General features: G+C 40.2%; 1 protein-coding gene across 1 annotated transcript in view; it reads left to right on the top strand.

Annotated features, from left to right (window-relative positions):
- Positions 1-12,375, top strand: part of CNTNAP2 (contactin associated protein 2) — a 1,161,641-nt gene that overhangs the window by 1,089,300 nt on the left and 59,966 nt on the right. The window contains exon 21 of the mRNA XM_074575643.1: positions 9,286-9,379. Within this exon, the coding sequence (XP_074431744.1) occupies positions 9,286-9,379 (94 nt within the window). The remainder of the gene's footprint in view (positions 1-9,285; positions 9,380-12,375) is intronic.

Raw genomic sequence — 12,375 nt, forward strand, 5'->3', positions numbered from 1 at the left:
CGGCTTTTTTTCTAATAATCAGGTATATCTATTATACAAAAGCATATGTAATGAATTTCCAAGCAGGTTTTGCCTTAAAGAAAAAAAAAAGAAAAAAACCAAATCATGTGTTCTATTGATAGTAAAGGCCTTCCTGTTGAAATTAATTATTTAAAATCCCTGAGATAAGTCTTTTCCACTTTCTGTTGCCATTCTACAATGGCAATGTATTACTCAAACTGCTAGTGCAACAGAAAGGCAAACTCAGACCATTTTCCAGAGCAGAAGCATGTGTTGCAACTGCATATTTAATACATTAGCACTCAGTTTACCCATAGCTACTAAGCTCTTTCTCTCAATCAGAAGTCACAAGGAAATGGTTTTTGCGCAGATTTGAAAATAGATGTTGTGTCACAAATAGGTGACAAAGTAGCATAAAAAGCTATTGATATGAGAAATTTTGAAAATAAAACAAAGCTTATATTGATATAGAATCTCATTGCTATAACCCTAAACTCTGGAAGAAATAGAGATGCCGATCTTTGCATACTTCAGATTCCCTCCAAGTATAATGATGTTATGAATGTTGCTGAAGACTAGATTTTCAATTCTCAAAAGAGTCTGTAAACAACAGCAAGAAACAGTGGAACAGAATTTAAATCATATGCGTCAGAATCAGAAATTAATTAATAATTCACCAATTAATAATTTTCTTACCTGTTCTTTTGTGCTCGCAGGATGTCCATGAGCTCCCAGCAGTTTTGCTGATTTTATCCTTCACTGAATTTACTCAACTTCTTTATTTTACAGTGTAACATACAATCTTTCAGGTAAAGACAGCAATTGTGGGTAGGCAGGAAGCTCATAAATGAGCCGTTTCTAGTTCCCCTTTGTGCACAATGGAGTTGGTCAGTGGCATCTGCCAAGATAAGTCCACACATCCCCATCAAACCCCAGACAAATTTATTTTTCCTAAACGAGAACTCCTTTCACTCCTGAGTAAATGAGAGGGTGGAATATCCATACCCTGAAGATCAGAACGTGAGGTCAGATCTTTTTCTAACTGGCAATTACGCAGTGGGGAAAATGTGATCTGTAGAGCCCCATCTGAGGGTGGCATCTAGCTCTGTGGTTGTAGAACGTGAGCCTGCCACCAACCCTGCAGCTGCTGCAGTGGGGCAGGGGCAGATGCTGAAGTACGTATCTATACAAAAGTTTTTCCCTCTCTCTGCATCAGCTGAAATAATGTCAAACTTGAGGCCTTTTGGAAGAATATTCTTCTTTACTTTCTCTTCTGTAAACCCGCTCCGTAAGAAACTCTTTTATATCTCCATCCTTCTCACATGCTATTCAGCAAAGCCTGTATTGCTGGGTTTGGGGGAACTTTTCAGTTGCCTTCTCCCAAACTTTGACCATGTCTAGGCCATGATAATATCATGGTAATATCCAGAAGTGAAATATCTTCCTCGCCTGACGCCCCTGTTTCCCTTGGAAATGAAGCAAGCGCACTCAAGGCATGAGGGCGTACGGTGCAGTCTGGTAGCCCCCCAGCCTGCGTATCAGAGCAGAGCAAAGTTCTGCAGAGCGTATCAGCAGGCTTCTCCACCTCACAGCACGTGTTACCTACATTGGCTTACGTTGAGACTATATATATCCTCTATAATGGATTTGCAGCAATGAATGTGTGTGTTTTCCTTGGCCTGTATGATTGCTGCTTTGGCATCAATCCTTACTGGAATTAAAGAAACAAAGAAAGAACAAAAGAATTGTTAAGTGTTTTCAGAGTCTAACATTAAGCCTAAAAAAAGTCAAAACTTAACATGAAATAGGTGCTTTCCATTTATACGGCAGCACACATTGGACAAATTAATGTCCTGTGAAAGTCATCTTTAGGTACCTGAGGTAGATCTCTTTAATTTTAATAACTTGGCATTATATGACCTGCTATTGCTTCTGTTAACATTTGTTGTAATTCATCTATTAAAGTGAGCAATAAAAAGTCAACAGATATGTGAAAGAAGCGTCAGAGAATTGTTTCAATTGGAAGCAGCCAGACTAAATAGTGTCCTTTTCCTTATCAGTGCTTCTGTTACATTTTGAGTTATGTATGTACATTTCCATTTAAATTTTATCCAACTTTTTTGTATTTTTTACAGTCAGGCAAATTATCCCTGAGATTATTTATCAGAGCAAGAACAGCTTCAGGGAAATATACAAGATAATTGCACATAAAGGATTCAAGTTTTTAAACAGGAAAGAAACCTTTTATATTTATTCTATTTTATTCTTCAGTTTATCTATGTTTTTTCTGTGTCTGTATCACATGTTGATTGTGTTTCTACTTTAAATCCCTGCAAAAAAAGAGAATTTATCATAAAAGACTGCAGGTGACATTTATTTAAAAAAAAAAAAACAACCAAACTGCAGAAGACTAAATCAGTGCATTAAACCAGAAAAACAAATTTGGAGTGGTTCCTAAAACAGTATTAACCATACCTCGATAGAAATTTCACCTGAAGAGCTCAAAGCACAGTGCAAACCTTAAGCTCACCTTACATCGTGGTGGTGAGGTACGTGCCTCCTCCTGTGTTCCAGGTGAGCAGTGAGGAGGCAGGTCTGTGACAGCCTAAGCCAGTAAAAAATGCCGGGTTTATGATCCTGCCTTCTTCTCTGGATCCTCTATTCCTTTACAGCCCCTGGCTTGTCCCTGCTCTGGCTCAGATCTTACACACGATAACCTGGGTCAAGGACCTAACCTGGCAGAAAAAGATCGGTGAAGCACTAGTGCCACACTAAGGAAGGAGCTGAATTGCAGTAACAGTGGCTTTGATCAGCCTAGATAAAATATTTTCAAATATCACAATATTAAAAATGTTGGCTTTAAGTTTTTTTCCTAACCTTTCGGCACGTGAATACTCATCTCTGTTTCACCATTAAGAGGTCGGAGTTCAGTCATCCCTGGAAGAAAAATAATAGCTCGTGTTTGATTTTCATAGTCACCTTCCGTCTTTCTCCTAAATGTTTGGGAATAGCTCCATCTAAACACGTGCACACCACCTTGTTATTTTCTTGAGCTCTCATGCCTAGTCTATTCTAAATTTGTAGGCATTTTTGAGGAGGAACCTTCTTTTTGTTATGCAATATTATAGCACTTAGCACAAAAAGCTCTTGCCCAGGACTGCGAATCTTTTTAATACAAGTGATGAATCATTAGAATCATGCAGGAGAGAAATATTGCATTGTTTATGATGATAACACATCCCCTTCTTTATCCTGCTATTACTGAAGGCAATAGCAAAGCTGTATTGACTTCAGATGGTGCAAGATTAAGCCTCACAGCATTATTATTCCATTGCATTTTGAAATTTTTTTTATAAAATGTCTTCAGCATAGAGAAAAACCCTATCTTTATAGCAGTACACACACGGAGGCTGGATTGACAATGATACAGATATAGATATATCCACAGGGTGAATATAATGTGTGCGTATGTATATATAGCTTACATAGACATAAAACTTTTTCTCCCCCAAGACTACTAAGGTGATGTAGGCATTATATTTGCCCTTCGATTGATATGTCTGTTAATCTCAGGACTGCTGTCAAGATTAGTTTTATTATCTAAGTTAACAGTAATTTAAAAGAAATAGCATTTTATTGAACTTCTGCTTAAATCCCAGCAACTTCAGATAAAGACAGTCTGCCTGGCGTGACGTGACTTGAGAACTGAAGCTGCAAGTTCCTCAGAAACTGCCATCTGCTTTCATCTCCGTAGTGCTCAAAGCCACACTGTGTGTTTGTATTAAGCTCGAACAAAATTAATGAGTTTTTAAAGAAAAGTAACTGTAATGAGAAATCTTAAACATAATTTAAAACCTGTAATTTAATACAAATTCGTGACATCAACCTCTTTGTATGCAGAGGTTCAATTTAATTTTCATTAAATAATGTAATATCTTTTTTCAAATATCATTTGACTCCAGTAATTCCTTTTTTATTATGTGTCTTATATTAAATTGATAGCCTAGTATTTCATACAAAGACTGTGGGCTGCTCAGTTCCAGCGGCTTACACTTGAGCACCCACTGGATGGCAGTCACATACAACTTAGGAAAGAATTCAGCTTGGTCCTTTAACTCACTGACCTAAAACAGAAATCCTGGGTTAAGTGCCTCTAAAAAAAAACGTTTTCTTTTATTAGATGATGCTAGTTTAGAACAAAGACAAGCAATAAAAGCGAGCGGACAGAAATCTCACTGTTGTCTGGTGGCACACCGTGTCATTTCAGGTGCCAGGATTAGAGAAGGGCATAGCTCAGAGCTGGCTGCAGAAAGCAACGCGGGCGTCCCCCGTGGGACGAGAGATGTTGGAGTTAGCAGTGGAGCCGGAGCTGGCTCTATTGCTCATCAGAAATGCTTGTCCTTACTGATGACAAGGCCATGAAATCAGTATCACCAGTTTTCAAATGGAGATTTATTTCAAGCAGGAATCAAAGCAACCCAAAACTTCAAAGAGAGTCATTAAACCCTTAAAACAAGTCATAACTAGACCCATTCTGAAATCTTTTCCTTGACTGCAACAAGATCTGAAAAATAAATTTGAGTAGGTAGATTCAGTGATCAGTTCAGTGCAAAAGGTCAGTTAAAAACTAATACCTCTAAGCAGTAAACTGTCTGTATCTGTTAGAGCCTGCGATAGAACCCAGTGTTAGGAGTCTCCTTGTTGCCATCCCTGACTCCCACACATGATCTTTTGCTTCTGCACTGTGATGGTATGCTCTGCCATGCCGAAGACTCCAGGAGAAACAAGGTCACTGGGAGGATTTATTTGTTTTTTTAATCTGGCCAAGATCCCTGCTAACTAAACTGTTCCAAGGTGGGGGGAAGAGGGGGCACGCCTGCTCATATCTCATATTTGGCCGCACCAGAAAGATGCGTGGTTTCGCTGCTGGCACGCCCTGTACGCCCTGCTGCAGCCTCTCTCTTTGAGCTTTGCCACAGAAGTCCCACTGGAGGACTCCAGTGTGCAGGTATGGGTATGGGTCTGCCTCTGCCTCCCTGCTGTGCTTGTGTAGGGATTTTCTAGAGGAATCAGAAAAAAAGAGGGGAGAGGGAGAGGTCAGGAGTGCTAGTTCCCTGCCCTTTGCTCCCCTGCCACAGCACTGGTACGATCCCTCTTTCCAGAGATGGGCAACCTGTGATCACACACCAGTTTAAGGGATTTGGTGAAATACAGCATCATTATTTTGAGATTGTTGTCATAACATATGACAGTGGTCACGAGTGGTGTTCCCAGGGCTCAGTATTGGGGCTGGTTCTCTCCAATATCTTTATCAATGATCTGGATGAGGGGAATGAGTGCACCCTCAGTAAGTTTGCAGATGATGCCAAGTTGTGCAGGAGTGTCAGCCTGCTTGAGCGTAGGATGGCTCTACAGAAGGATCTGGACAGGTTGGATCAATGGGCCAAGGCCAATGGTATGAGGTTCAACAAGGCCAAGTGCCAGGTCTTGCACTTGGGTCACAACAACCCCATGCAACACTTGGGGAAGAGTGGCTGGAGAGCTGCCCGCTGGGACAGGACCTGGGAGTGTTGGTAGACAGCCGGCTGAAGGTGAGCCGGCAGTGTGCCCAGGTGGCCAAGGTGGCCAACAGCATCCTGGCCTGTATCAGCAATAGTGTGGCCAGCAGGACAAGGGAAGTGATTGTCCCCCTGTACTCCGCACTGGTGAGGTCCCACCTTGAGTCCAGTTTTGGACCCCTCACTGCAGAAAGACATTGAGGGTCTGGAGCAGGTCCAGAGAAGGGCAGTGAAGCCGGTGAGGGGTCTGGAGAACAAGTCTTATGAGGAGCAGCTGAGGGAGCTGGGGTTGTTTAGTCTGGAGAAGAGGAGGCTGAGGGGAGACCTTATTGCTCTCTACAATTACCTGAAAGGAGGTTGTAGAGAGTCGGGGGTTGGTGTCTTCTCCCAAGTAATAAGCGATAGAACAAGAGGAAATGGCCTCAAGTTATGCCGGGGAGGTTTAGACTGGATATTAGGAAAAATTTCTTCACCAAAAGGTTTATCAAATGTTGGAACAGGCTGCCCAGGGAAGTGGTGGAATCACCATCCCTGGAGGTATTCAAAAGTTGGGTAGACGTGGTGCTTAGGGACATTTAGTGTTAGTGGTGTTTTTGTCAGTGTTAGGTTGATGGTTGGACTTGATGATCTTAAAGGTCCCTTCCAATCTAGATGATTCTATGATAAATAATTGTATATTCTTACTTATTTTAAATGTGAGTGCCATTATGCATTTTTGCCAGGAAAGGCAAAATTGGACATTTGTAGGTGACAGAACAAGGTGAGGTTTGCAATGCTCTGTCATTTCTGAAGGATTTTACACCATGGCCTCAGAAGAACTTCTTAGCAAATACAACATGTTTCATTAGCTGAACTACAAAACCTAAGCTCTGGGTGATAGGGTAATATATTAGATGTTCTGGGACCAAATTATAGAGGAACTTAAAAATAAAAACCTAGACCCTGAAGCGGCTGTTGTACTGTGTGGGCAGAAAGCAGCCTTGCAGGAAATCTGTATGGCAAATTAACAAACTATAGCTTTACGTAGCTGATGGACCAACTGTCTTTTAATCCATTATGGACCAGCCTTTCCGCATCCTGAAAGCTAACTGAAGACAAAGGGAGTTTCACGGCAACACAGCTGGCAGGATTTGATATTCTGTATTTGTGCATGTAAATGCTCACAGTGATTCATCATTTAAATTGACTTTTAATTTTCAGGTTTGTCCTGCAGACACAATTAGCATTTTCAGGTAGAGGCAGCCTGTACATTAGGCAGGGATGACTTTTTTGTTTCTTGTTCCTAATGGTTGCTCTGATAATGGACACCTGGACCATGGCTACAGCTCTACGATACCCACAATACATTGACAAATTAAATTAAATGAGAGACTGATAATAATTATTATGATTTATTAGTATCTTATCAGGTTAGCGATGATTTGATCAACCCCTCTACTCATATTCCAAGTCACAATGAAAAGAAATATTTAAGAATTGCCCCAGATTGGTTTTGGAAAAGGAAGAACTTAAATGTTGATGATGTTGACAAATACCAATGTACGTGGTAGGAAACCACATTATTATATCAGAGTTACTTCAGCATATTTTAAGTCATACATATAAAAGGAGAACCTAGGAGATGAATCCCGTGCAATCAGAATGTATCAGAAATAATTCCACTGCAGGCAAAGAAGTTACGTGAGGTTAAAATCTTGGCATATGAGAGGCTGGAGGATCAGGTTTTTGTGGATCAGTCTTTTCACCAGTCTTTTCCTGATATGCCTCTGGAAAGTCTGTACCTTTAGTTTAATAACCATACTGATAAATACCATGGCAGCTCCGAGATCTGATCTGAGCCATTCCTCTTTGTCTTCTGAAATAAGAAGGAAGTATTTTGTTCACCTGAAATGCCTGCAGCTCCCATTGACAACAGGTCTGACCCTTGTGGTGCTGGACGCCAGAACAGCGATTTCCCTTCCACCAGGGAAAGCAATAGCAAGCACTTAACTGGAGTTTGTACTCAGTAGGATCCACTGTGGTTAAGGTTCAGAATGGTTTTGTATTTTAACTCTTTGTATGCGCTTGGCTGCACCCTTTCAAAAATAACTCATTTTTATTTTAAATTATATAAGTCTATTTTCAGGTAAAATACGTTATTTCTGCTATTAAAAATCTCAGAAAAGCTGTTCAAGATACTGTGAACAAACTGAAACGTCTTACTTTCTGAGTAAGAAGATGAAACTATGTGTTTCGATGTATTTAACTCAAAAAAACTGCAGTCTAAAGTTGGGAGCTAGCCAGTAGTCGTGCTGATAAACACTGATGGCCAAATTTTAAATAACCAGTGTATAAACTCGTTATGGTCAATTAAAAATAATTTCTGAACGTATTTGCTAGACCTCTTTTGGCACCTGCAGGGAACTTTTTTGTCTATTATGTATATACACTTCTCTTGGGGCTTTACGGGGCAGTATAAGAAAGACAGAAGCCCTCTTTTCCAGTTGTCACAGTTTTCTGAGATGATTGCCTCTGCAGATTCATGGGTATGACATTAGTAGGCTTTCCCAGTAATGAGCTCACAGAATTCCAGTGTATAATGGGATTCAGCCAGTCAGTTCTATGCTATCTGCCATTCGTTTCCTTTCAACCGCTGCAGTATCATTAAAGCTAACTAATTCAAGGTAATGGTATTTTGAAATTAGAAATATGCCAAAAAGGTACGTTAAAAAATTGTATGCCCCTCAGTATTGTGGTTTCTCCAGAATTACGTCTGCAATCCGTAATACCCTGCAAAGTCTTAAATCACCTAAGAGTTTCTATCTTGTTTCATGCCGAGGTAAGGACAGAAAAAAATAAACAATTGTGGGTCTGCCCTCTTAAAGCCTGTGTAATTTATTATTATTAAATTATTAAATACATAAAGCCAAGAAAATAAATAACAGCAAAGTTAAAAATTCACCCCAATTACCTTTATGAAATGTGAACATCAAAACTCTACTGAGCTGTATTGAACTATCTTAATAGTGCTATTGCTAAGTGTAGGCAATTTGTTTTCTTCCTCTCTCTTCACATTTTTCTGTTAAATAGTTAAAAAACAGGAAAAAATATTCTAATAGAATGTGATTCTTATGCCATATCAGGGACAAGATGAGTTTCCTGTAGATTACACTATTTAGCTAAGTTGATTACTCGTTAATTTACTTCTTAGGTTTCACTAGGTGTCATCACAATTAAGTTGAACAACATTTTCAACAAGAAAATAATAAACATGAAGTGCAAAAATGTATGTCTTATTAATTTTTTACTTTTCTGAAAGAAAAGGAAAAAGGCCAACACCTACATTAGTCTCAGCTATTCTCTCGCAGGCAAAGCATGTAAATCTAGCTTTAGCAGTAACATGGAAATCCTGCATTAAAATAATAAGCTGGTTTATTGTTGATGTTGATGCTGTTGTTATTTTTAGCAATTATATTGAAGCGCACAGGCAAAAGCTGAAATGATTCTACAGCAACCGGAACATACAAATATCCAATATAGGTATTTTTCAGGCCTTGGGAACCTTGGAAATGTCAGATATGGAAGGAGGGGTATTAACTGTTACTTTTCCTTTATGAAAACGAAAGCAGAGCGTATCAGACAGAGTTGTAAGTGGTGGCATAAACTCTACAAAGTAGACCTGATACGATAGCACCGTAAGAAGGCAGATCAGTTCAAAATACTCATCATTTCTTTTCTCTTCCCCCAGCTTGATCACTATCCTCCAACAAGTTACAGCCTGCCAACAGCGTCTGATATTCAGTTCGATTCCCCGAAGGCACTATTCCTAGGAAAAGTTATAGGTAAGATTTCATTGTATACCTGGTTATTTTATGAGGTTTTTTCAGAGAATACTGACAACTGTAAGCTCACAGGACAATGGCGTGTGTCATGTTTGCAGCAGGAGATTTGCTGGGCACGTCATTCTTGACTAGAAGGCGGTGATATTGGAATTATACCTAAAGGAAGGGCTATGTTCACCTTGTCACATAGGCACACAAATAAGTGATTGCCCAATGCATGGAAAAAAATGGATACGGTTAAAGAGACACTTGTAACATCATATTTGTGCAGTTCCATTACCCTCTAGGTGTTAGGTGGAGGGAATACAAGGAAGTCATTGAGACCTTTGCTTCTATGAGGAGATACTGAAGTTATTTGAAATGGTATCTTCCACTGTGATGTTTTATATAATGCCTTTATCCGTGCAGCCTTCTTATCCCAGTGCACCCTCTTGTGGCATAACTATCCTTCATCAGTCTGGCAAAATTGCCACTGTCTGACAGTGAGGCCCACCATCAAGGTCCTTTGGAAGTCTGTAACACCTACAGCAACACTCATCTATACATTTTTCCATCCCTTTTACGGATCTCATCGCTATTTCCCAGTGCAGCAGCTTGCCAGCCAGCTGCCCAGCTGAAGTCAAAAGGCAGTACAGATGCATCTTAAACTGCCTTTGCCTCACTTTTAGGCCATCCTATTTTCCATTGCTTAATTTTTCCACTGCTGGCATCCTACATGAATTTCCACTTCAGGAATCGATTATTGCCATGACATTCACAGCTTTTAAGGGGGACTTTTTCCCCTTTTCAAGACATAAGAGGGTATTGATATTATTTCTTCTAAGTGCTTTGTACAGGGATGTGGTTGCTTGAGCTGCATTGAAGTGTTTAATCCAGAAAATTGTAAACTTTTCTTTGCTTAGTGGTGTAAAGCACTGATCAGTGAACCCCGTGCACTGATTTTCGAAGTGGAAAAGCGATTGACCACATAGCTGATGTGACTTTTCGAAGATACACTTTTCCATTTGTTTCCTTCTTAAAATTGGACGTATTGAACTTCTGTGAAATAGGAAGCAAAGAGCCTTTAAAATAGTTGGTAAGCAAGAGACACAAACTATTGTCTGGTACTCTCCAAGTCAGTTGTCCATAGTACAAAAGACAATGCCGTCTGATTTTGGCAAGTCTCGGGAAACTGGGTGCATTCCCACCTCACCACACTGAATTAGGGTGGTTGGACTAGAGCTGACTGTCTGCCTCAGCCAGGCTGCCAGCCTCTGCATGCACTAATTAAAATAAGGAGACGAAGGACTTCGGGTGGAACATTCAGCAGCTGGAATAAATCCGCAGGCAAGGAATGGGGCTCGAGTCTTTCCTGCCAGGTAATTGTGAGCAAAAATATCAGCTATAATTCACTGAAGAGTGTTGCAGTGTCCATCTCCCATAACGGATTCATTTCCAGCGAGGTTCTGTTTCCTTTGAGATGGCAGCCCTCTGTGATGCTTCATTTGTCTAAGTAACTACCACAGTATGGCAGTACTGCATCCACAGCTCGGTCTTCTAAATAAGCTTACCTTTTTTGAATGTTTCTTCGGATCCAGCTAAAAATGGCCCTTTCCGCGCCGTTCTAATCAGGCAATGCTTTGGAGGAGGCTGAGCAAGGTAGGTGAGAGAATGTGGGGATGGGTGCACCACAGAGAAAATACCGCAGTGTAAGAGATAAATGAGTGAAGGGAAAGAAAAGGACAATTCCTAAAACACAGAGGAAAACAATGCACTGTGGTGTGAAAAGAAAAAATGGAATAAAACCACAAAATGAAAGAGAAAGCAAGCAGTAGCTTATGCTACACTCATCTGAAATACCCGGAGTACAGACAGAGCTCTGCAAGGGAACCACTTATTCCTTTGAATTGCTGAGCTGGGAGGTGGACTAGCAACATAGTCAGGTAGGCACATAGATGAAACCATGACACAGATAGGACATTTAGTCTTTGCACTGGTTCATTTCTGAGCTGAATTTTTAATCACCGTCAGCACTACAAAATCAAAGGCCACCCAGCTGTCTCCCACATAACCCCATGCCCAAGTGCCATTTTTTTGGCTGCGTTTAAGTACTCCCGTTCTGAAATTTTCTATAGGCATTCTTGGAGAATAAAGGGGCTGCAAGAACTGAGAAGCTCAGATTGTCCATGATACGAGCACTCATGTCTAGGATACTTGTTTCACTATTGGCAGCGACTGAAAGGCATAACCATCTCAGAGGTCCACATAAAATGTGTTATTGACCCAGTTCTGTTCCTACAGAGCTAAACCCACAACACCTCACACTTAGCTCATTTGCAAAAAGTCACGTATCTGTCTGAAAATAGAGTTTTAAGTATCCTCTGACTCTTTCAGTTGGATCCTAGCGGATAAGATTTTTCAGAATAAAGGCATAGAAGAAGAAAAAAGTAGCAGAGGTCAGTGAATACAATTTGATTTTTTGTTTTAAAAGAAAAAAAGTAAGAAAAGTTTTAAGTATCTGGGAACGTTCAATTTGTATTCCTCTTGCTCTTTGTAAGTAGGGGAAGCTTGACAAGAGCAATTAAAAGCAAGTTCTAAATCTAGAATTGCACAGACTGATCACAGTCCTGATGATACCTCTCCCATAAATAGATACAGTTGAAGATCGTCATCAGGAAGCATAAAGCAATCACTGATGCCCACCTTCGACGCCTCTGCTAGCTTAAAGTTTGGCAACAGGCAAAGGTCTTGGGATACCCTGAAGGTGTAACTCATGGATCAGTTATATTTCTGGTTTCCTGTGCTACTTGGTGATTTTAAGCCTCAGACATCCGCCTCCCTGTTTCTGAAGATGCCATTTGTCATCCAATTCTTATAAACTGCATCATGCATTCGTTATATATTGTACATCCTGTTATCCCTGGGATTGATTACTTCATTTTTTAACAGCATAGGATTATATTAGCATGGTTGGGAATATGATTCTTTTGCTTCCTCTTCTCTGCTTCTGTTACTGT

The sequence above is a fragment of the Larus michahellis genome, chromosome 2, assembly GCF_964199755.1.
Source record: "Larus michahellis chromosome 2, bLarMic1.1, whole genome shotgun sequence".
Lineage (NCBI taxonomy): Eukaryota > Metazoa > Chordata > Aves > Charadriiformes > Laridae > Larus > Larus michahellis.